Below are 25714 nucleotides of genomic sequence, written 5' to 3'. Positions count from 1 at the left end.
TTCCTGGGACTTCTTTCTCTTTTAACTGGAAATCTGTACCTTTTGACCCACTTTCCTGTAGATCCTCCTCCCCGCACCGTCTCTAATCTTAATAATGCAGTGGACCCCAGCTATCCACATTCCCACTTATACGGATGAGACTCTTGACCTAGACTCTTGGAGATGAAATGATTCCTCCAAGACTCCATGGTTAGTGAGCACAGGCCCAGACCTTGGGGTCAATTTATTGGTGCAGCAAAGATTCCCCAATGCATGCCCCTTTCCTGAGCAGGAGGGTCTTTTGTGGGATCCTCTGGGGGTCCGCCTATTCCTAAATCTGTCATCTGACTCTCTAACATGTAAGGACACTGCTGGTTAGTGCTGCTGCTTCTCGTCTGTCCACATCTGTTCCCCTAAAGCTATTTGAAGAAAAGTCATGGCAGTAAAACCATTCCAGTAATTACTGCTTTGGGATTCTTCTGGAATGGCCTCTGGTGGTATGCTTATCGGTAAGAAGCTAACCCTTTCTGCTGCCCAGGAGACCAGAGGGCGGCTGCTCTGAGTCCCAGTTAGTGTCCCAGGCTGAGTCACGTGGCAGGGAGTCAGGATGGGAAGGACTCACCCCCACGCAGCAGCTCCAGGCCATCCTGTTCTCCTTGTCCCGAGTGCACTGGGTGGTCTACCCTGGGACCTGCTCAGTGTTCAATTTTGGTTCTCTGTTTGACGTTGTGTTAAGCTTTTCTTGAGCATTTTCTGATTTGAGATTGGGTCAAGGCCTACCTATGAGTCTGCTGATATTCCCAGGGCTCCTGCAACCTGCGGTCGTGGACTAATGCATGCTGGACCTGCTAATGTCAGAGACGAGGAAAGAAAAAAAAAGTATAAAATAAAAATAAAAGGGGGAAAAAATTCCAAGAATGAAAGGGCAGAAGCTCCAAACACCTACACTTCCTGCGGCCTTGGCCGGGAAGGATGTCCTAGGGGAAAAAAAGAGGCCGAGGAGCCTTTTTTTTAAAGCAAATAGAGTTCAGTTTGATGACTTTTTTTAAAGTGCTCTCTGAGTGGTTCCAGCTAGACGTGGGGGTGAATCAGGGCTGGTTCAGTTAGCCATACTTTGCACGGATCACCTGCTCCGCGGATGCAGAGGATGCCGGCATTCAGCAGGGGGGCTCTGTGTGGGGGAGAAGTTGTGTGATGCCTGGCGGGGAGGCAGCCCCACAGCGTGTCCCCTCTGAACCTCAAAGCCCTGATGCAGCCGCAGCTTCCAGACCCGAGTGCTGTGGGGTGACTGGCACAGCTTTCTTGTTGCAGCGTAATCGCTGTGGATGCATAGTTTGCCCCCCAATTAAGTTGAGACCCTACTGCGTCCTACTCTGTGCCAGGCTCAGTGGGGATAAGAGTGGCAAGCAAAAAAGTCTCAAGTCCTGTGGACTAGGGGATGGGGAGATGGGCCTTCATCAAATAATTGCAAAAAAATGAGGGGGCCCTTCAGACCATTCTGAGGTGAAGGTCCTCAGAAGTAAAAGCATGGTGTGTCTCGAAGGGGTTTGGGGGAGCCCTGAGGGGACCAGTGTGCTGGAAAGAAGACTGCAGAAGTAGGCCAGGCCAGGCAGGGTAGAGGCAGCCTACACGCCATGTCAGGGATTTTTCTGGGTCCCCCCCCAGCTGTGCAGCCTCTTCAGGCTGCTCTTGAAGGCAGTGGGTACCCCCTTGACTCACTGGCAAACCCACCACATTGGCCCTCTAGTCAGTCCCAGCCGGACACGCTGGCCAGGTTGCTCTGTGCCCAGTTTGGCTATCATCCTGGCCTCTCTGCCCATCAGGTGAGAGGTTTTGTTGTAGATGCTATTTAGTTGCTAAATTTTGTCCAACTCTTTGTGACCCCGTGGACTGTAGCCCACCAGGCTCCTCTGTCCATGGATTTCCCAGGCAAGAATACTGGAGTGGGTTGCCATTTTCTCCTCCAGGGGATTTTCCTGACCCAGGATCAAACTTGCATCTCCTGCATTGGCAGGAGGATTCTTTACCACTGAGCCACCTGTGCCCACAGTTAAAGTTATGGCGAGTGAGGAGGTTAGGGCCAGCCCGCAGTTGGCACTCGCGTAGGTCGTTTCTTCTTTCCCCTTGTCTATCTGGAGCTGCAGTTTGTTGTTTGACCCACGTGGAAGCAGGGAGATGGCCTAGGAAGCCAGGGGGCCTGGACTGGGTAATGAAGATAATTCTTCTCCCATCCTGGGGGCCTTGCCTGGGGACTCAGAGGTTCGAATAAGGCTTCCTCCTCGTGCCCTGGAGAGGGGTGAATAGTCTCCACTTAAGAAAGGACTTGGTATGCCCTTGTCCACATCTTGGGAAACTAAGATACTGGGGAGCCTTGCACAGCCCTTCCCAGATCAGGTGCTCTTGAGGGTTTTGAAAAAGGCTCTGTTGGGAGGTGGGTTTCCCCAGTGGCTCAGCGGTCAAGAATCTGCCTGCAGTGTAGGGGACGTTGGAGACTCGGGTTCAATGCCTGGGTTGGGAGGATTCCCCTGGAGGAGGAAATGGCAACCCACTTACAGTATTCTTGCCGGGAAGTCCCATGGAAAGAGGAGCCTTGTGGGCTACAGTCTGTGGGGTCCCAAAGAGTTGGACAGGACTGAGCGACTAAGCTCTCGCTCACGGTGGGGAGGTAGAGACTCTTCAAAGTTTGTTTGTTTTCTTGAAGCCTTCACCTCCATGCAAATAGGCGGCTCAGGGTTGGGGAGAAAGGTTAACCACGGTGGCGCCTATCTTAATTTGGAATTTCCTGAATGAATGTGGTTTCAGTCCTCCAGCCCAGGATCCCCCTAGAGAGACTTTTCTCCGCAAATCACCGGAGAAAAGTGATCCCTGTCGCTGGTCCAGCATCCTTGGGTCCTGCGGGGGCCAAGCCAGCTGGGGATGAGCCCCGCCCACCGCAGAGGCTCCGTCCCCTCTGACTTTAGCGGGACCTCTCCCTGGAGTCCTGATCCAGCTGCTCGCTGGAGACCCTGTGGGTTGTGAATCTGTGCCTTTGCCCGAACGCAGTTGCTTCTCTGGCCGGGCCTGAACTTGCAGGGCCAGGGCCTCCAGATCAAACCCATGCAAATGAGGAGGCCCATCTGTTTCCCAGTATCCAGCTGCTGTCCCTTCATTTGCAAATGGCTGGGATGCTGCTAGGGGAGGGAATGTGTCTGGGGACACATCTGCAGGTTCCGAACCGGTGTTGGAACTGGGGTCCTGCTGAGAGAAGAAAGGCCGAGCCCTTTAAGTAAACTTGCCGAACAATACCCCCAAAAGGTCCGGACTTACGGATGCAGGAGGCAGTCTTGCCCTCCGGGAAGAACTCTTCACCTTCTCTTCTCCCTTGCCTCCCCGCCCCCACCCCCATTTGTCACGGGGGTCACTTTCAGAGTATTCATGTATTCAGAATGTACTCACTGAGGGAGGGGCTGGGGAAAATGTCATATTTGGACAGTGATCTGACTTTTAAGGGGCTTCCTGGTGGCTCGGGCTGTAAAGAATCTGCCCGCAATGCAGGAGACTGGAGTTCGACCCCTGGGTTGGGAAGATCCCCTGGAGAAGGGAATGGCAACCCACTCCAGTGTTCTTGCCTGGGAAATCCCATGGACAGAAGAGCCTGGCGGGCTACAGTCCATTGGGTCGCAAAGAGCCAGACATGACTGAAGCGACTAACACTTACAGTTTAAGGGACTTAGAGGGCAAATGTATCCAGTTGAATTGGCACTGGTTATCCATTTTATGTTGGTAACGGGCCCTGTGAGCCACAGGTAATGCTAAGGTGGAAAGCTGACCGACCGCCCCTGAATACTTGTTTCTGGAATGTAGTCAGATTGCTGGCTTTGGAGCTTGCTGTCTGGAATGCTGGCCAATTACCCTACTCGCTGGAACCCAGGGCCTTAGGCATTCAGCACTTTTTTGTGGCCCGCCATGGCGTTGCCATTAGTCATCCTTGAGTGGAGCTGGGATCCTCTTTCTTAGGGAGTTCTGTGGGGGTTACTGTGCCCCCCCATACAAGTATCTCAGATTTGTTGGATGAATGAATAGTAAATGGTATTTTCATAAGCCACAGGCCTCTTCCTTTACGAAAGGAATCAAACAGGTGTTGTACACGGCTGTTGATAATGGTGACTCTTACAAGATCCTTGAATGTTCAGGAACATTCCAGAAATCCCTACTTCAATAACTTACATGCATATGATGTGGTAGATTTGTTCTTTTGAAAGAAAACTCTGTTTTAAAGTCAGGCAAATGCAAATTGAGGTTCCCACGTGGTTTTTGTTGTTGTTTAGTCGCTCAGTCGTGTCAGACTCTTTGCAACCCCGTGGACTGAAGCACGCCAGGCTTCCTTGTCCTTCACCATCTTCTGGGGTTTGCTCAACTCATGTCCGTTGACATCCTATCATCTCGTCTTCTGTTGTCTCCTTCTCCTGCCTTCAGTCCCACGTGACTGGAAAAATATTAATAAAATCTGATGATCAGTCATATCAAGCTGTAGCCCACAAGCAGGAAGGAGCCTGGCCAGTGCTGAGGGGTGGGCAGGGGACCCCTTGCTGGGGTGGGAGACTTCTCTCGGATGTACCCCCACTTACCAAAGGCCTTCCCAGGCACTCTCTGGTTTTGTCCCCATGATGACCTTGACCCAGCCCAGAGGTAGCCAGTTCTACTAACCAGGACTCTGAGGCTCAGAGATGTAAAGGGGCTGCCCGAGTGGACCGGGTTCCTCACTGCTACAACTGGTCTCCAGCTTGTCCTGGGATCCTGGAGCTGGGCTTCTCATGAGATGGCCCTTGGACCAGGAGCATCAGGGAACTTGCAAGAAATCCAGAATCTCAGACCCTACCTCAGGTCTCCTGGCCTAGGAACTTTGGAAGTGGGGCCCTGGAAGCTATGTCTGGGTGGTGTTTATGCAAAGTCTTTATGCAGAGTGCCAGCCCCAAGCTCTCCCTTGGAATGGGTGGGTGGGTGGAGACAGACTGTATTCTGTAGGAATATACTAGATGGAGAAACAAAGACCCAATGAAACAAAAGATGGGAGCCATGCAGTCTGTTTTAATGGGAATCAGAGGAGTTTTCACAGATGAGATATTTGAGCTGGGCTTTGAAGGCTGAATAGGAATTTGCCATGCAGGGTATTGGGACCAGGGTTGTAGGTAGAGGGAACAGGGCCCGTGTGAACAGACAAGCCTAAGCTTTGAGGGGGTGGGTGGAGAGACATTGAGGGCCAGGAGCAACCAAGGCCTTAGCCTGGGTGATGTTCTTTGGGTTTTATCTTGTCAAAGTGTGGAGTGGTCTGTGCCCCTTGCTTTTTTTTTTTTTTTTTTTTTTTTATAGTAGAGGTAAGGTTTGCTTTTCAAAAGATTACTCTAGTGGCTCATGATGAACATGGGGCCGCCCACAGGTAACGGGTTGGGGGCCACTGCAGAGATCTTTCAGAGAGATGGCAGAGGTCTGCAGCAGTGTGCTGTGGAAGTGACATCTGCTCTTGCTTTCTTTCTAGAGTTGTGAGTAGGGGCACAGCTCTGCAGAGGCAGAGTGAATAGGGGGAAGAGCTTTGGGGATGAGAGGTGAGAGGGAGCATAGGGGCTTTAGGGCAGACGTGGAGCTTGAGTTGATGTCACGTGGAGATGCCATTCAGCAAGAGGCCAGCGGAGGAGGACGAGGTGGAAGGTTACCTGCTTGTTTTGGAGAGGACCTCGGTTGGCATCCAGGTAATGTGTTCCCTCAGGCAGGTGGAAATATGAACCTGCAAGCAGGGACTTGAGGGGCACTGATGTGTGGGAGTGGGAAAAGCTGCAGAGATGGTGATCAGAAAGTAGGCAAAAGGACCAGAGGAGCCAGGGATGGAAATCAGAACGTACCCACAGGTATGGGGGTAGAGAAGGGGCTTCCAGAAGGACAGGAAGACCTCAGTGCATGTTCCTGTTCTTGAGAACATGTGTGTGCACCCAGACACACACACAGGCCAATAGAAAACAGAAGGCCACTATAGATAAACGGGCACTAAACAGTGTGTTAGGGGCTCTCTTTCTGTCGTCCCCACCCTTCCAAGTTGGGACGATCTGGTTTAGGGGATGTTTCCTCCTTTCAGGATTAGCCAACTGCAGCTGAGGAATAAGGATTTCAACCGTAAGGTCTTCCCCACAGCTGGTACCTCTGAGTTCTCGCTAAGCGCTGGCCATTGTGCGTGGAGCTTTCCATGCGCTGCCTCATGGTCGTTCCTGGCCTGCAGGGGCAGAACAATGAACTGATGAGAAACCTGAGGGCCCTGTCCCAGGTCACACGATTTTCTAAGTGGCAGAGCTGAGCTTCGGGCCTGTTCTAAGTCTGGTCTTTTTAACATCCCAGCCCGTCCTCACCTTTTCTGAAGAGTCATCAGGCAGGGGACAGAAGTGAGACCTAATGCTCGGGCTCAGGGGACAGCTCCAGGAGCCGGAGGAGCATCGGATGAGGAAGGTGGCCCCCCATTTTGTACAAGGAAGAGGGCTGCCTGGGGCCAAGGGCTGTCACCAGGACTTGGGAAGGAACGTGTTTTGGGGGTGGGGGTGGGCAGAGAGTTAGGTTTTCAGGACCGGAGATGATGTGTGTTCATTTTAGAGATGAAGCCCTGGCAAGGCCACCCTTGACCTTAAAAGAGGGAGCTGACAAGGCTCAGGCCAAGCCCCGTCATTCCTTCATCCCTATACCTCCTCATCAGGTCCCCCTCCTGCTCCCCCCGTCCCCCTTCCTGCTTGCGGTGATACAAGTACAAAACCTTCCACTGAGAAAAAGGAGGAGATTTTCCAGTGGTCTCGGTCAGTCGGCAGGGCCAGCTTTTTGATGATGTGGTTTTCCCTGGAACAGCATGCTTGAGGAAGCCCAGGTTTTGAGAAGGGCCAGCCTCCTCCTCTGTGTCTGGCAGGCGTGTCTCCAGAAGGCGGGAGGCTTGGGCCCTGGACGGCCAGGTGGCCGAGCACATAGACTCCCTGTCCGTCTGACCTGGGCCGGGAGAGCTCCTCTGACATGAATAGTGCCCGTTTCGGCTTCCTGGGCAGTAGATCATCTAATGGCTTATCTCTCTGGGAAATGGTTTTTGAAGAGAGGGCTAAGTTTGAAGTTCTTGCTCAACCAAAGCTGCCAGTATCTGGGGACCTTCTGCAGATGGTTCTGTTTTGATACTCACCTCCTGGTGGTCCAGAGGGGACCTCCTGAATGGTTTTTTGCTCTAATGTTTGATGCACGTATTGTGACCGGGAGAAAAAAAATCTTTTTGTGTTGCTCTTTCTCCCTATCGGAGAGCACTGTAATGAATAGTGTAAAACACTGAATCAAGGGATGCTGACAAATTAGGGAGTGGATATTTCTACATTTTGGGTCCAAATATTAGGCGATAATGGTGACTCTTAAATGGTGCTTTTTTAAGGCACTTGGCCTATTTGTGCATTTATTTTCTCATAGGCAGCAACATATATCCTTTCTTTTCAGACTGAGAGAGCTGTTTGCCCTGTTTCTCAAAGACAGACCTAAATTATAGGAGGGGTGTGCCTAAATATATAATTTTTAATGGTTACCATATTGGAAGCATTAGCCATCATCTCGTCTGATCAGGGGGAATGCGAGCCAGGCTAGAGTTTCTGGAACAGTCAAGCTTCTGTGGCAGAGGCAGCTATTTATTAGTGGTCGTCCTGGCCCCCATGATACCCACAGGGAGAGTGTTAAGTCCTGACATGAGTCTAGAAGACACCCCACCACGGGCTGGAAAGAGGAGACTGCAGCCTGTTTACTTCTCCCATGTTCCAGGGCTTTGAATTCCTTGGGGCCCCCATTTTTATGTTGGCAGTATTTCTTGAGGTAGAGAACGTTCATCTTTATATTGTGCAGAGTATTTGTGTCTCCCTTCCCACCCCGAAGGAACAAGTAGTACCCAGGCCTTATAAGGCCTCCGTTTGATGTCCGGATTTTGTCTTCTGCAAGCCCATTCTTGTAAAGGCGAAGCTTCGAGGCTGTCTGAGCTGAAAACAGCCAGCTCTGCTGCTGCTCTCTGGCCATCTGCAGGGCCCCCGTGCTGGGGAACACGAGGGTGGTCATTTCTGACTCCATGAGGGGGATCCCGGGGCCTTTAGATCTTTCTGAAGTTAGGCTTGGATGCCACCTCGGTGGAAACTGTGCCGTAGAAAAGTGGGGGCTACGCTCTTCCAAAGTCCCTGTGCTCTAAGACACCACGGGTCACTGAAAAGTGATGCCGGGTGTCTGTCTGTCTGGACCGTGTCCAGCTGGTGAGAAGCACTTTGGCAGTGCTGTGTATGTGAGGCGGTTCTATATTCCGCGCCTATGGACAGAACGCGGGGTATCGGCCAGTTCACGCTTCTTGCCAGGACCGGGGTGTGGCCACGGCGGGCCATCGTGAAGACCGGAGGGCGAGTCTGGAACAGACGCTTGCCTGCTGTGTGCCCCGTGGGCTGCCACATTTGCAGCTGCATCCCGGGGGTCTCTCTGGCAAGACGGCGGCAGCCCCACCGCACTGATGTTTGTTCCTCTCGTGCAAGGTGGCAGACTGTCCGGAGGGCATCAGGGAACCAAGGCTGTGTTTCTATTCTCACCCCAAATGCGGGTGTTGTAGTTCCCAGGGGAGTCCCCGCCGCCCACACCCCCTTGTAGGACATCCCTTGCTCTCTCTCCTTCCCTCCTTGTCTCTCAGAGGGATCTGTTGAGGCATTTCTTTCTGTTTCTTTCTCCCTGTCATCCACTTTTTCTGGAGGAGTGTGTTAAGGGTTTGGATGCCTCTGACTTTCTGAGATGGAGAGACCTCTTGGGGGACCCCTCTGCCTGCCCCACATCCTTGAAGCTGGAGTTTCCCTCCTTAGCTGTGATCATCCTGACCCTTGAAAAGACACCGGTCCCAAGGAAACCCCAGAAAAGGGTGCATTTGTGCAATATGACGTAGTTTGTTGTCCCTGTGGCATACGCCGCTTTTTTCTTCCTTAAGAGTTTAAACCTGTCATCCGTTCTGCACGAAGCGATTGGACAGGGCAAGACGCAGGTTTCCCATCTGTTCCCTGTTTGCATTTGGGCGCCATTTCAAAAACCACACGGGAAAAGTTTATAGGCAAACATTATAAAAAGTGACAGTCTGAAGTGCTGCTATGGCTGGTTTGGCAGCGTCAAGTGTTACCTGAAATAGCTCCCCGTTCCAAACGCGCTCGCTGCTTCAATTGTCTCAAGACGGCCTCCTGATGACACCGGGGAAGAATTCAGCTGGGCGAAGAATTCAGCAGCGAAGTCCCAGAAACGACAGCCTGTTCTGCCTTTTGCAAGACTTTCCCACTCTGGTCTCCTCCAGCCAGGACTCCTGTCCCCGTGCGGATTTCCTGAGCGGTAGAGCGGGTGACGTCAGCGTGACGTCACACCTCTGCCCCGCTTGACGTCACATCTCTTCTCTTTGCAGTGAGCGGCCCCTCAGTTCTAAATTCCAGTAGTTCCCGGGGTTCAGGGCTCTGGAGTTTCTTAGGTGTGGGAAGGAGATGGCGCTCCAGCAGGAATCACACGCTGACCATAAGCCGAGGCAGCTGTTATTCACCCTGTTCACTTTTTGCCAGGCTGCCTGTCTCTCTCATTTTTTCATATCAGATTAGTCCTTTATTGGAAAGCAGCCGCGTGATAAGATGCCGCTGGCGCTTCTCAAGTGTTTGAAACTCATGGGGAGAAAGTTCAGGTGATGCAACCTAAGGTGCACCAGTGAGCTGTCCCCGCTGGCCGTGCGCTCAGCAAGTAGGAACACGGGCCTCTTCGTCCTCCCAGAAGGTAGACTTGGCCTTGTTTGTTGGGCTCTCTTAGCTGCGGGAAGAACTCCAACGCTGTGCGAGTGTCCCAGCCTTCTTGCTTTATTGTGGATTGTCGTTTATATTATGAAAGATGTGAAGAGACATTTTCTGCCTGTGGAAGCTTCTGAAGGAGCACTTGCAGTGTAGCAAAGTGACTTCTGGAACCTTCTCCCGTCGTGTTTTGGTCAGAACAGAGGAGGGAAGTGTTGGACTATGCTCCCTGTGATTTCTCCCCTCCTCTGTGTAAAAGAGTAAAAAGTATGCTACATCACCAGAAAAAAACAAATGCCGGAAATGGCAATACCGTTGTAAAAGGTATGGTTTAAATCTCCCAGGGAGTACTCTGCTCATGTCAACCGTCCTATTTTATAGAGCAGGCGGTGTGACTTGGTGATGTGTCATTGGAAGGTGGTCGCATCAAAGGTAGAGGGGTGGGTAGGGTCCCGCAGATGCAGCATTGCTGCTCTGGGGGGATCTGGTCCATTGTCCTCTCTGAGCAAGAGGAGGGCAGTATCGCTGTGGCGGTGTCTGCAGAGCCCTCGGGAACACCTGCCGGGGAGTCACCTGGAGATGGCAGCCCCAGAAGGGAAGCCAAGCCCCAGGGGCCACGTGGGAGGGGCAGGGAGAGAACTGCCTCCACTGAGCCAGTCTGGGTCCCTGATAAGTGTCTGTGTTCTTGGCATCTTGGCCTGGGGTGGCTTTGATGCAGGACCGTGCAAGCTGGGCCACAGGAGCTGTTGGGTGGCCTGGGAGGGGCTGGGTGTGTCGTTCTGCCCCTTCCCACCATAGGCCCCACTTGCCCATCCCCCCTGACTCTTTAACCCCTTCTTCCCTCTTCCCCTCTTTCTAGTCATCCACCCATCCTCCCTAAGATGTGTTTGATATCCTCCTAGATTACGCGGGAGTATCACAGGATTCTGCTGGGGTTCTCCAAAGATGCCCTGGACCCTCAGATGAGCCTGTTGTGGAATAATCAGCTGGGGAGGGAGGAACACATGCTTTCTGAATTTCCCATGGGAGTAGTTAATGGTTTCAGACCTTGAAGGTGGATGGCTTTGTTTTATAATTGAACATCCTCACCTTATTGATGTATTTGGGGGAATTATTTTACTATCCTTGAAGCTGATCATCTCATTGGAAAGCTGGGTGATAGTTTTCACCTGGTTTTCTTGGAAATTAAAATCACTGTTAATAGCTCATCACCTTATCAGTCCTTTTGAGTTGGGAGCCCATCATTAGCAACATCATTTTATATACACAGGATATAGCTCAGTTGGTAAAGATTCCGCCTGCAATGCAGGAGACCTCAGTTCAATTCCTAGGTCGGGAAGATCTGCTGGAGAAGGGATAGGCTACTCACTTCAGGATTCTTGGGCTTCCCTTGTGGCTCAACTGGTAAAATTCACCTGCAATGTGGGAGACCTGGGTTTGTTCCCTCGGTTGGGAAGATTCCCCTGGAGAAGGAAAAGGCTACCCATTCCAGTATTCTGGCCTGGAGAATTCCATGGACTAGAGTCCATGGGGTCGCAAAGAGTCGGACATGACTGAGCAACTTTCACTTTCATAAATCCAGGTAGTCTCTTGACTACCTCTGAAAAGGTAGTCTTTTGTCTTGACTACTAGCCTCTGAAAAGAGTGGTGCTTGCAATCTTGGTAGTGTCATCAGTCTTGAAGAGTGAAAGTGATGGTGACCGGCCCCATAAGTTATAGTTGGGAGATCAGGTTCATATTGGATGGCTCACTGGAGTCTCAAAATAATATTCTCTTTGGGGGCCTTCATGAGCTTAAGCAGGAGCAGAGTGGACTTGGAACTCAGGGTGTCATCTTTTTCTCATGCAGGTTGTTGTTCAGTCTCTAAGTCATGTCCGCTCTTTGCAGCCTGTGGACTGTAGCATACCAGACTCCTCTGGCCTCCACTAGCACCCCTTCCACTATCATCTCCTGTGTATCCAGCCTGAATAGGATGTGGTCCTCCTCCTGCAGCAGCAGGTAGTGATGACTTTTTGGTGATATTGGTCCAGCATCTTAGATACCCCAGGTTTTAGCAAGACTTTGTGGTTTGCCTGTTTCAGATGAAGGAGAGGATTCTTAGTGAAAATGCTTTTCTTTGAGAAATCATCATTCTCCCTTTTGTCTGGGAGAGAGATTTTTCTGCATTATAATTGCAAGTATCTTGCCTTTTTTTTCTTAAAAACAAAACCAAAAAACTGTCTTAGAGTCTTCCTGTGCCTCCATGAAGTAGTTACATGGCTTTCCCTTATCGAGGGCCAGGGGGACAGATCAGAGCAGGATGGGCCACATGGGTCCTGGGCTCTCCTTTAAGGGAGGGAAGTATTACTGCTCTGTCCAGCTGTTTCCTTGCTCAGTCATCTCTTGATGACCATTTCTGGCTCAGAGGAAAGCAAATTCCACAACATTCTTGGTGACATGCTGATCGTGCAGTGTTGGTCCTAGTAAATAGCGATTATTTTATAACTCAGGCTGAGGCAGTGTCAATTCATTCTAACATTGTGGATGCTGTTTCTGTAATCAGTTGTGGGAGACCCAGGACTCAAATGACGTCTGATCCTGGCTTTGACCAGCTGTAAAAGGGCTGGGCCACGTGGCCTTGAGAGGCTTGTTGTTTGCAACGTTGTGTGGCCCTGACTCTAGGATGCAGGAAGTGAGCGATGGTCTGAGATTTGGGGCCAAACTGACTTCTTTGTTCTCCTCCTCTTCCCCTCTTCCCTACATTTCTCTTCCCATACCGTTTTTGCCCAGGATCCAGAGTTATTAGTCATTGGATTTAGCAGCATTATGACTTAAACAGCCTTAGGAGGCCTCATCTGAGGACCTTCCAACTAAGTTCGCAGCAGTATCTTTGAGGCATTATTTTGCCCTTCCCTTCTCTCTAGAGAAGCCTTCTCTGATGATCCTACACAACAGAAGCTGGCGAATTTTCTGGAAAGGGCAAGACTGTTAATATTTTAGGCTCTGCAGGTCATCAGGTCTCTGTTTCAGCCACAGGTTTGTCAACCGTCATATCACAGCAGCCCCGGACATCATGTAAGCCATGAGCACGGCTGTGCACCTGTACAACTTTGTTTACAAAAACAGGCTGTGGGCTGGGTGTGGCCCCGGGGGCCAACGCCGTTGGCGACTGTGTGGTTTGCCAGCTCCTGTTCTGGAGTCCAGAGCCTGCCTCTCTGAATGTGCCCCTAACATGCTGTTATTTCTTCCTCCCAACACTCGGGACCACGCCACAGACTTTATAGTTTTGTAGATTTCATATTTGTTATCTGTCACCCCATTGTAATTAATCACCCACAAGTGCAGGGAGTATTTTTGTTTCTGTTTGCTTCTGGAGCATCCAGGATAAAAGCATGTGGCCCATAGTAGGTGTGCAGTAAAATAATTGTTGACTGCAAAAAAAAAAACAAGCATTTGAAATGTAACCTGCTTGCCAGTTGGGGCTTTCTGCCCTTGTTTGGGGGTGTAAGTTTTTCCAGGTTGAATATGACTTCTGTTTTCTTCCTTTTGCTGTGATTACCCCTTTATGTTCCCGTCCCGTTCAGTGTCTGGGCTCTTCCTGGTGTGGTGGCCTTGGGGGGTGCCCCCTGGGGAGCCCTGGCCCTCCACAGTGGGTGGGGGTCAGGGGTGGGGGTGGGGGACGGATTTCTAGAACCTGATGCGTGTGGCCCTCGCTTATTCTTGGACCCTGGCACTGAAATAGGAAGTAAGTGTATTTCAGTCTTATGTGGGACCCTTGTCCAGACCACACTTAAGGACAAAACGATTTCCTTGTGACGCTGCCCAGATTCGGAGCCATCCCAGAGCTGGGAAGCTTTGTGCCTTCTGGGCCTGGGACTCCGGGTACCATTCATAGTGCTCTCCGTGAAGGACGAAAGCCAATTCATGGACTCTCGTGGGTCCCAGCTGGCGGCTCTGGCTCTTCTCCTTAAAGACACATGGTTCCTCCTCACTCTGTTTGCAGAGGCTCGGTCCTCCCGGGCCTGATTCGCCCTGCATGTTTGTGGATCATGTGCGTGCTCAGTCATGTCCAGCTCTTTGCAGCCCCATGGACTGTAGCCCAGCAGGCTTCTCTGTCCATGGGATTCTCCAGGCAAGAATACTGGAATGGGTTGCCGTGCCCTCCTCCAGGGCATCTTCCCAACCCAGACGCACGTCTCCTGTGTCTCCAGCACTGCAGGTGGATTCTTTAGCTCTTGAGTCACTGAGACCGTGATTTGTAACAATCACCTTCCATGCGCCTGCCTGGGGCAGGGGAGGGGCTCACTAAGGGCCGGAGGCCTCAGGCCTTCCTCTGGGGTCTTGGGCATCTCCTCGGGGGATGGGACAAGTCCATCAGGAAGGGGGCCCGTCCCCAGGAGCTTGTGGAGAGGGGAGACCCACTTTGTTCTGGGCCAGGGTGGCTGGTGGCAGGCTCTCTTGATCCGGGTGTGAAGGACGGGCGGGGTTCAGTGGGGAGGCAAGGGAGAAGGGAAAAACTCTAAAGGAGACAAGGCAGAAGAAGGCCGAGGAGACTGGAACCCGGGCTGTGTGGTGCGGGCTGGGGAGCAGCGAGGGGTCCAGCTCTCCAGATGGAGCACCAGGCCTGCAGCCCTCCGCACCTTCTTTGGATCCATTTAAGTGTGATTTAAGATCTATTTAAATGGGCTTCCCTGCTGGCTCAAACAGTAAAGAGTCTGCCCACAATGTGGGAGACCTGGGTTCGATCCCTGGGTTGGGAAGATCCCCTGGAGAAGGGAATGGCAGCCCACTCCAGTACTCTTGCCTGGAAAATCCCATGGACAGAGAAGCCTGGCGGGCTACAGTCCACAGGATCACAAAAAAAGCTGGACACGACTGAGCGACTAACACACACAAGTGCGATGGGGCCCGTCCCTCAGCTCCCTGGGGCATGTTTTGTCTTTTGGGTTTTGACGTGAAGGCATCCAGGTTTTTATCATTTTAAGGAAAAAAGAGTGTGTCCCAGCTGGGCCAGCACAGAAGTAAGTCTCCCAGACCAGCAGTGTTCTGAGCCTGAGAAACTGAGGCATTTCTTTTTAAGAAGCTCAGATTTGTGATACCAGGGGAAGTCAGCACACACAAATAGGGAGAGGTGTGTGTGTGTGTACACAGTCAACACAGTCATGTGGAATGAAACCATTTGTGAAACGCACATGTTTATAAATTAAAAATGCTTCAATGCTAGACTTTCCCAGGTGCCGCGTGGGTAAGCAGGCGTTGGATTAACAATCGACTTCAAAGTTGTACAGTGTCCTTGCCGGTTGGGTTTTGGGTTTGTGTTGAACGCTCTCTGGTTTGTTGGAGACTCAGTGGGGCAGCTTTTGCTGGGTGCTTCCTCCGGTTGGTTTCAGACACTCCTCTGCTCCCTGGTGAGGGCAGCTTCCTGGGGTACAAGGAGAGGCAGACAGACACCCCGGGGCCATTTGCGAAAAGAGAAAACAACCTGTGAACTGCCTCTCCTGGGAGTCAAGGGGCCTCCACTGACCTTTGTTGGACGTTCTCTCCTTTTCCTCTTTTCCCATCTGTCTCCATCTTCTCTCTCCCGCCTTTCTGCAGAGCCACCAACCAAATACCAAATCTCCCAACCAGAAGTTTACGTGGCTGCGCCCCGGGAGTCGCTAGAGTTGCGCTGCCTGTTGCGAGATGCTGCCATGATCAGTTGGACTAAGGATGGGGTACACTTGGGGCCCAACAATAGGACAGTGCTTATTGGGGAGTATTTGCAGATAAAAGGCGCCACGCCTAGAGACTCCGGCCTCTATGCTTGTACTGCTGCTAGGAACGTAGACAGTGAGACTGTCTACTTCATGGTCAATGTCACAGGTGAGTTGGCCTGCCAGCCCTCCGCTTTCTCTTCCCCGTAGTCGTTTTTCTGGGTAAAGTCTTGTCAGACCAGTGAAATCCACGGTGGGGTCTGCTAATTGGATGCTGGGCACAGAGCTTCACAGTTGGTGATTGATCTGTTTTTGAAGTTCTTCTACAGACCTGGTATATAAGAGGAGGCTGGTCGTTAAAAATGACAGGGTTCTCATATGCAACGTTACATTTTTAAGACCACACACTTTCCTATAAGTAAAAAACACATCTTTTTTTTTTTTTTTTTAAACTCCTATACCATCGGCATCCTTGGCGTTTAGAACATAGGATTGAAATTTGGATGCCAAAGATTTCTGCTTCCTTTTGTTAAAATTCGAGTTTCTCTCCTTGACTTTTCCCACGTGGCAAGGGGGCACTGCCCAGGTCCCCTTTAGTGGCTGAGTTTAAAATTCTGCTTTCAGATTATTAGTAAACAGTCAGAAGACCACAGGATTAAGTTTTTCTAGGGACTAATTCCTTTCTTGAAGGAGACCCTGAGTGCTGAAAGATTGCGTTGGAAAGAATCTTCAGCTATTACACAATCAGTAAATTTGTTGGGGACTTGAATACCATTTGAAGCTTAAAATCCCGTTTCAGTGTATCCCATTTTATAGCATGTTTAAATAATATGAAAGCAGAACACGTGAAGAATCATAATATAGACCAACTGTCATCACGGAGAAAAAATTTAAGCCATTAAAACCATCTTAACTAAACACGATCTCAGACTTTTTTTTTTGCCTGGGTTCCTGGGTGGTTGAATTCCCTTTCCAGAAGGACTGAGCTATAGATGATTGCAACCTTTTGCTTTGCAAAAACACAACATGGCTGTGTTCTTTTGAATACAGATGCCATCTCATCGGGAGATGACGAGGACGACGCAGATGGCTCGGAGGATTTTGTCAGTGAGAACAGTAACAGCAAGAGTAAGTAATTACCGTCTCCGAACGTCCCCGAGAGAGGAGAGCTCGGTGGGAAGTCCTGACTCGTAGCTGTCTCCCTGGCGACTCCTCTGGATGCTGTTGACTGCAGTCCCCACCTCTCCACTGTGCCTTCTCTTCCTGACTTTCAAATCTGAGAATAAAGCAGTGTTACTGTACACCCTTCTGTACTGTTTGTCCATTCTTATTGTGTCAGTAGCCACTTTCTTTTGAAAGCACTCATGACTTTTCTTTCCTTGGTTTGCTTTTCCCCTCTGGTTCCTCGCTATCTGGAGATGTAAAGCCAGCAGAATCATATGACATCCTATCTTCTTCCTGTCAATGTTGCTTGGCCTGACCCAGTGGTTCTCCACTTGGGGGAATTCTCCTCCTTCCCCCTCCCCTGGGGGACATGGGGCAATGTTTGATTGTCTCACCAAAGGAATGGGGTGATGCTAGTGGCATCAAAGAGGCCAGGGATGCTGCTCATAAACAGCTTTTCAATACACAAGACAGCCCCATAACAAAGAATTTCTTCTCCAGAATGTTGATAGTGCAGAACTTGCGAAATCTTGGCCTTCTAAGATATTATTGCTTGCTGAGCAGAAATAAGGGAAGCGTGCCTTATATTGCCAGTAGAAAAGGGGGACACCAAATGCTGTTTACATGTTTAAGGATAGTCAGAGCACTACCTTAACTGACACTAGGAGGCCTTTACTTGGTGAGTGAGAATGTGGGCCTCTCAGAGCTGGGCAGCCTTGGTTCAAATCTTGCTCCAACACTGCTAAATTGGGCAAGTAATTTAACTTCCGTGCCTCAGTTTCTTCATCTGTAAAATGGGAATGATAACAATCTTTGGGGGCTGTTATGAAGATTAGTGAGTGCATATTTGTACACTGCTCAGAAAAACATTTGTGAGTTTATTCAATAAAGAAGATTAAATACAAGTTGTATTTTCCAATAACATGGCTGGAATATTTCCAAAGTGAACTTACGTCGGTCGTTGGCATTCTTGGCTTAGATGTTATAGTCTTCATTTTCTCAAAAGGATATTAGTCAGTTTAGTAAATTTAAACAAGACCTAAATAATGGGACAATTAGTTATTAAAATAGACCCAGGGCTTTTTCAAGGAAGAAGAGATAATCAATGTTGTTCAGCACCTCGGATAATGTTTTGCTTCAGTGGGGAACTGGATTTGTCCCTGAGTCTCCTAGCAGCATAGGCAAAAAGGGAAATATTTTGGCTTATATTAGTTTTCACTCTCTGACAAGAGAAAGCTTGCAGTCTGGACCACTATCATCATCATTACTTAAGAACTTACTAAAAATGAAGATTCTCAGGGCCCACCCCAGACCGCCTGCTGAATTAGAAACTTTGGAAGTCACTCTGATGCACAGTAAGTGTGAGAACCACTGGCCTTTGTGTTCACACACACACAGGTCTGCCTCCAATAGGAGTTTACTGTTAGAAGGCTTGTTGGTAAAACAGAGGGTGACAGGGTGAGTGAAAGTGTCTTCCACTGTGATTTGAAACAGCCTTTTAACGAGGTGGTTGTTCTTATTATCGTGACTTAGTAATAAAACACTGGTAGATTAGAACATGTCACTCACTTATTATTGGCTCTGGCACGAGAGGCCGTGAGCCTGACGGTTATGAAAAGAGTCTGCTCAGGGCAAGCTCTGCTCTGACTGCTGGTTCAGTCAGTGCCCCCAGCAACCTCTTAAGGTGGAGAGAGGAGTTGTTTGTGTTTTATTGATTGAGAATCTGTGATTCAGTGAACACAAAGCGGAGCTGCAGTTCAGACCTAGGCTTGTTGCCTGTCTAATCGCCATGCCCCTCTGCCCATTCCCAGGGTGATGATGCAGGTGGGAGGAGGATGCTCGCAGAGTTGTGGGCAGCTCTAATGTGGTACCCACGTGTGGTAGCCATTGCTATTGACTGGGGCGTCAGACTCGGCGAGGTTCTGTTGCCGTGCCGGAGAACTGCCTTGTCCTAGTGATCAGCCCTCTGCCTGACAGCATGTTACCCAGAACACGCAGGAAGTAATCAAATGTAGCAGAAGGTATAGGTGATGTAACAGGTAGGCTGAATGAACTACTTCTGTGTCTGGTCTCCCTCTCTGATGAGTCTCTTTGCATCCCGAACACCAGTGCTGACTGCCCAGTGCCCAGGTAGTGGGTTGTTCCATTTAATGAATGCCAGCCTACGTTGAGTGAATCACCGTGCCTTCACCTTGCAACCAGGGTTCTTTGTAATTAGCTCTCGAATGACACCAGCTTTGCCCTGAAGTGGGTGCTCTGGAGTGATTAAGGGCTGGTGTTAGCTGTACCAGGGAGATACTGCTGTCGGGAACTGCCTCTCTTTGGGGCCCGTGAAACATTAGACGCGATTTAAAGTGATAGCAGTTCTTAGCTGGCTGCGTGGCCTCTGCCATCTGTTACTGTGATTAGGCTGGTGTGATTCACAGGTGCAGCCTGGGGCAGCTGAGATTAAGCAGCTGTGGCCGGCGTGGACAGAGGAATGCCAGGGCCAGGGTAATTGGCAAAGCGGGGAAGGGGATGTTGCCATTAAAACAATTTTTTGCCACCTCGAGTGTCAAATGCCTGACCTGATTAATAGGGAAAATTGTAGAAGCACCGAATTCTTTGCATTTTCAGCCACCTGGAAACCACTCATGTGTCCAAATGGATTCCTTCGGTGCCTTCTGATTGTCTGGAAATGCCCCTGGGGTGTGTTTGAAAGTTCCCCTTTAGTGAAGTTAACAAACGATGCTTCAGTGACCCTGTGCTGTCAGTGATATTTCTGAGCTTCTCCAAAAAGAGTTTTTTGGGGGTTGGTCCACGTTAGTTGTCCATCATCTGACTTGAAAAATAGATGGCAGGTTACTCCGGTTGCTGATATTCTTGTTTATCTAATTCTGGCAGTGCACTCTAAGAAGGCAAGCTTATCTGCCTGGTAGAGTTCTTTTTAGATTCTGTATGGAGTACAGAAAGCATGGTAGCCAAATATAATGGTAAAAATAACAGTCAAAAATTAAGGCAGGTTTGTTGCGTTTTGGCCATGAAACTGCTATGCATTAACCTCCGGGTCTGATTTGATTTTTATGGGAATGTTCTGCAGTGTTCAGGTATAGCTGAACTTCTACTTCTTCCTACGAGACCTAACTCAACAGTGGGCTCCTCTGTAGCTTTCCTTGTTTATACTGGCCGATTGAGTGGCTTTGAGTGTTTGCATGTTATTGTACGTTGCACAACGTATGGTATCACATTCAGTATTAGGTAGCATCTCTGACCTGCCTTTCCCCTTAGATTGCTTCTGAAGGGCAATGACTAGCCCAGATGTTGAATGAATATTTTGTGGTATCACCGTCCTCCCATAATCTCTTTTATGGATCCCATTAAAAACAGAGCAGTGTTCAGGTTTGGTCTGTACATGAAGAGAACAACTCGGTGTTTCTCAAAGAGTATCCTTGGGAACCCTGATTCCGAATAATCCTCTGCCAAAAATCAGTTGTATTTTAAAATGAATTTGGAGAATATCTCATACTGTAACCCTTTCTCAAAGACTTATGGTGCCTATCAGCCTAATATAAGCTCTGAGAAGTTCTGTAGGAAAACATCTGTTTCTTTTTGTCCATTCCCAGGGTTTTCCAAACTGATTGACCATAAGACCCGTTTAAAAAATATAGCATCTATTAACATCCTGCTGCACGTGCTTTGAAAATCCCTCCAGTGAGCTGATTTGATTGATCTAACCCCCCCACCCCCCCACCCCCCGATTTTAAGTCAGGTCCTTCCATCACAGATGTGAAGGGCATTCTCCGGTCATATTTTAGCAGCTGACTTGCTGATGACGTCACGCTTTACCAGTGCTAGACGGTTCCCTGAACGGAACAATCTTGTGATGTCATTACAAGCCTGGCTGCCAGGAAATAATGCTGTTACATATGCCCTTTGGTGAAAGAGACTTTCTCTGGACAGAAAGTTGTAATTTCAAATGCTAATTTTTGAAATGCATCCAGGTTGAGGATTTTGAAAGGTTCAAGCTTTATCTTTCAGCTTAGAAAAGCATAACTTAACTAGTCCTTGCCTTCCCTAGGTACTCGGTATCTTAATGGGTTATCTGGCAGCAAATAAGTATACATGTCTGTCCATTTTTTCAAGGTACTTTTATTACCTCCAGCTTGTGTTTAAGTGATTTTTGTCTCCGAAGAGCTTGAACATGATTGACAGAAGTTTCAGGTTGGCTGCTTAACTAGAGGGAGTTGATAGTAAGACAGCTGTATCAAGTGGAGTGTGGTTCTTACTATTGAGTGAAGAGAGAGAAGATAATTTTCTATTTTTGTTTTATTCTCCTTGAGACCTGCAGCTGCCCATCTTCCATGCTAGGGAGAAAGGGGTTTTTTTTTTTTTTTGGAAGTAACGGGAAAATGAAGGTTCTTGGCCTGAGATTCTGAACTTGCATCGACAGACCTACTGATGGTAGGAGATCACGGTCACATTTGCCTAATTGGGATTGTTCCTTGGTAGAGGTTGTCTCTAAGTTGGTAATGCTGGTTTCTTAGTTGTGTTGAAGTTTCCAGGAGTTGAAGAAAATGCATTTTTGAAAAAAATATGTAAGCTGCCTAAAGTTTTTGAAATGCCTTTTCAGTGAAACCTCATCACAAACTGGTGTGTGAAACCTCATCACAAAAGCAGTGATGATATTCCATCTACTTAGCCAGGTTGAATATCTTTTCTTTCTCAGCCTTCCTCTGGTCCAACAGCGGTTCTCTCAGGCTGAAGGCAGGGCCTGGGGACCTCTGCGGGCAACTGGCCTCCCAGTAGGAGGTCATTCGCCTGGTTTGTTCTAAAGTGTATCTTACTGAATGCCTCACTGATCAGCAAGTTGTCCTTTTAATGAAACTTCGCAAATAAAACCCTCCTGACCCCTCCAGTCACACCTTCACTGACATCTTCATATTTTTGTCAGGTTTGTTTTCTCTTTCTCTATGCAAAACTGAAGTGCAGTCTGTGGTGAGGATGGGGGAGAGCTCTCAGACACATACCCTTTCCTTCATCAAGGGTCAAAGCATTGAAATGTCCTGATTAGTGATATTTTTAAAGGCCCTAATTATAGACTTAAGACAGAGGCCTTAGTGGGGCTTTAGAGAGTTTGTGAGGCTTAATCTAGGAGCTGAAACAGGCTGGTTTTTTTTTTTTTTTATTATTTTTACATCAATAAAAATACAGTTGGCAGTCATCAGTGGCCACAGCTCACATAAATCTTGAACTTTTGACTTAATTACCATGGGAGAGTTCAAAGGGCAGCATGGAGTGGTTGAAAGAGCACTGCCTAGGGAGTTGGAGACTTGGATCTAGCCTTGGCCCAGCCTCTGGCCGTGTGACCTTGATCAAATCACTTAACCTTTCTGAATGACATCGATCATACCAGCCGTTGGGCCAGATGGTCAGTGAGGTCTCTTTTGGTACAGTGGTAATATGAGTTCATGTTTTTCCTTTAAACCCCCAGGCTGTATTCTCTCTGTTTGGTTAGAGAAAGAGAGAACACCATAACCCTTAGATGTTAGAGTTGAGATGCATGAGAGTTTTTGTGGGAACAGGCTTAGCAGTCCATGTTTTCTCCTTAGGTTTAAGTCACTGGGTCAAAACAAAGCCTCTGTCTGATCCCACCATTTACTGACAGAATCAGTATCTGTGTAGGATATAGACAGATATCTGAAAAGAATGTTAGAACTGGGAAGGGCCTTATCAGAACTTTTAGTTCAATGCCCTCATTTTATAGCTCAGGCTTTTAACGATTGTCTGTCTGGTCTGTCCATCCATCTGTTTATCCATCCGTCCATTTATCCATCCATCCATTCAATAAACACTTGGGTGTCTGCTCCATCGTCTGAAGATGACTTAAGCTGTACCTCTCCAGGTGATCCACTCTTACTGGTCATCAGACATTGAAAGGAATTTATTTCAGTATAGAAAGGCCCTGGGGGCATGGAGACATACACATAACCGATAAAATGGTGGCCCAGCGAAGGAGTAGGGGATCTTTATTGGTGGGATGAAGGGGATTAAGAAAGGCTGTGTGGAGGAAACTTTGAGGGACGTTTTGGTGGGGTTATAAATCTGCTTCACCAGACACGTGTTAAGAGGCTTCTGCTCTATTAAAATTGTACTTCCTCGGCATCGTTACTAACATACAATATCTGTTTCAGTGTAGAAGACGATAATGAGTAGGTAAGCCTTGAGGATGCAGTCGTACTTATTTATTTCGGCTGGGTCTGACTGTCCCTTTAACTTGGTCATTATTAGTTTTTAATGACTAAGAGAATGTCGTGCTTTTGCTACATACTACATCAGAAGATTTGAGCATGTCAGAGCAGAAAGGGCCATACCTATGTCTAGGTCAACTTATTTACTTCTGATTTAAGTAGGATCCGTGTTTGTGTCATCAGGGGTTTGTGCCACAGTTCCCTCTCTATTAAATAGATCGCTAAGATCATACCAGGGAAGGTTTACAAAGTGGATGCCGTACACTTCTTTCAGGCAACATGATGTGGCCTTGGCCATCGATATTGAGTGCCTACTGAGTGCTCCAGTCGTCTCTCCCTTTGTAGGTCATTAATTTGTTAAGTGAGTTCCTCCTGCAAATGGGAGTTGTTCATGCTTTCACGGCCTTGGGCTGGAAGAGGGCCTCCTTCGGTAGAGGAGCTTTTTCATGGGCCTGGTCCCTGTTTCTCACCAGCTGCGCTGTAGTTTATGGAGTGGGGGCCCTGGCATTTCCACGTGTCTACACTGCACACACAGCGGGAAGCACTGAAGACAGGGGGAGTTTGCAGAGGACACTGATGTTGGGAACACAGCGGAGCTGTTCCTGCTGTGTGATTATTTTTCTAGACCTTCCAGATTCTTCAAGTTTTGCAAAGCTAGTTTATTTCAGAAAGAGCCATTCTAAAAGATTAAAATAGCCCCTCCCCTCCAGCATCACACCTGTAATAAAATCTGTGAGCTGGACACCTTGAAGGAAAGCCTCGTCACAAAAGCACATCATGCCTGTGTGATGTTATCACCCAGAGTGGGCCTGGATGGGGGTTGACCATCGCCTGCTACTCAGGGAACCTCGAAACCTCGGCCCTTTCTGTTGAGTCAAGCTTTACAGTTCCTCAGGGAGAGCAGATGTCATGAATTCAGGTTTCCAGTGATGGTCGTGTAGGCTATTGGCTTCTACTTTGTTGATTAGATTTCATGGTGCCCCACTCACCTGTGATCTCTGAGCCTTTAGAAGAGAAACACGGCCGTGTCTGTTTTGCAGAAGCAGGTTTTATAGGTTCAGTGTTGATGATTGAAATTTCACCCCAGGAAAGTGGCTACCTGCCAGAAATTCCAGCAAAATTCTTTCCCTCTTGTCCTTAGAGCATTACTCCGGCGCCAAGTAAAAGGCCCTCATTGCCAGTGTGCTGTTGCCACAGGCTACAACCATAGGTGCCCATGTGGTGTGGGTGACACCTGGGCAGGTTGCAGGCTCACCCACAGCTGAGCCCTACGAGAGAGGAACAGAGCAATTTTCCTAGTGCCTAAAGCCCAGTCTGCTTTTCAACCCAGGGAACACGGAAACCGTGCCTAATGGTACACAGCATGTATCTGTTGATTTCTTTTATATAAAAAAAAAAAGAAAGAAAGAAAAGACATTCCATAGGATCAGGGCAGCTGTAATTGATGGTATCTGAAAGAGTGACTCCATTAATATTTAGCTAATTCGTATGAATAGGCTATTGTGTTTACTTAAAGCGATGACATGAATGCAGGCACCTGACGGCGTGAGGTATGCCTTTCATTGAGGTCAGCTTTGTGAAAGTCTTTGTGTAGCGACAGAGCTCATTATTTATTTTGTGTTCTTAACTCTTCTTTTTCAGTGGCTGTGGATGGACTTTGCCAAATAGAAGCTTTTCAAATGAAAGATGATTGAAATTGTTTCGGGATATGCCAGGCCCTGGGAGACCTGTGATAAATAGAAATCGAGTACTCCCTGGGGACCCCCTCTAAAGAATAGATGTGTTTATGGGCGTTTGACACCCCAAGTCAAGTGGCTACCAAGTTGCCTGCTCATTACAGATGCAACTGGATTCTGAGGCGAGAACGTGGCTCTGGTCCTTCTGCCCTGGCTCCCCTCCCACCCTCCACTGGCCCTTGTCTCTCTGGTACACAGACCGACAAGTTCTGCCTCACTTGGCTTTGCCTTAGCATCATGTCCATACCAGCCATACCTCCCCACCCCGCCACCCTCCACCTTGACACTTAGATAAGCAGATGGATGAAGAAGACACAGCATGTTCCTGTTAAGAAATCTTCACTCCACTTTTTATAGCAGGTTTCAAGAGCAAGGGCGAGGCAAAGAGGGGTGGGTGTTCTGAATGCAGTTGTTCCACTTCCTCTTTCTACCACAACACCCTGGCTGCTAAGTGGAGGGCATCGGTACCCTGCCAGGAATGTGCTGTGCCATCCACAGAACAGGAGAGGAGACTTCTAGGTCATACTGGAGAGAAAGCCCCTTCCCCCCAGCGCTGCCTCTGGTTTGTGGGGGGTGTGAACTGTTGCTCAGTCTAACCCTTGTAAGTGGTTATGGGTCCGTCTTCTAGAATTTCAGTGTTCTAGAATGTTCTTGGATGTTCCAGGCCCTGTTGATGGATGCTTTAGGCAGGGGGATACAGGGATTTTGATTACATATTTGCTGGGACAGAAGCATGCATGTGAAGAGTTAAATCGCCATACAAGATATTGTCAGTGGAAATCCTGGGCAGTGATAAAAGGAGGCAGCATGCCTCCAGTTGAGGCTGTCTGTCTTGGATCTAATCCTGCATGTCAGAGAGGTTAAAGGTATGGATTCCAATGCTTTGAGAGTAGTTCGGGGAGACAGACAGTGGGCTCTAGAATCAAACTGCCTTGGCTCAAATCCTGGTTGCACCTCTTCCTGGCTCTGTGGCTTCGGGCAGGTTACGACTCCATGACTCAGTTTTCCCATCTGTAAACAGGGATTATAATTGAATCGTTGTCAGGATAAATGAATTAAATGTGTGAGAGCTTTTGGGGCCATGTCTGCAAGTAAAAGGGCTACCTAGATGGCTCAGTGGTAAAGAATTT

The 25714-nt window shown here is 48.8% G+C and overlaps 1 protein-coding gene across 4 annotated transcripts in view; it reads left to right on the top strand.

Moving 5' to 3' along the window:
• The window catches only part of FGFR2 (fibroblast growth factor receptor 2), a 105369-nt gene that overhangs the window by 12842 nt on the left and 66813 nt on the right, over positions 1–25714 (top strand). For 3 of the 4 annotated variants that reach the window (XM_061162790.1, XM_061162791.1, XM_061162792.1), the window contains exons 3-4: positions 15360–15626; positions 16508–16585. In XM_061162790.1, coding sequence (XP_061018773.1) covers positions 15360–15626; positions 16508–16585 — 345 coding nt within the window. The remainder of the gene's footprint in view (positions 1–15359; positions 15627–16507; positions 16586–25714) is intronic. The other variant, XM_061162793.1, reaches the window with a different exon arrangement.

This window comes from Dama dama, chromosome 15 (genome assembly GCF_033118175.1).
Source record: "Dama dama isolate Ldn47 chromosome 15, ASM3311817v1, whole genome shotgun sequence".
In the NCBI taxonomy this organism is placed as follows: Eukaryota; Metazoa; Chordata; class Mammalia; order Artiodactyla; family Cervidae; genus Dama; species Dama dama.
The sequence above is the reverse complement of the archived record's forward strand: the minus strand, read 5'-3'. Positions and strand labels throughout refer to the sequence as shown.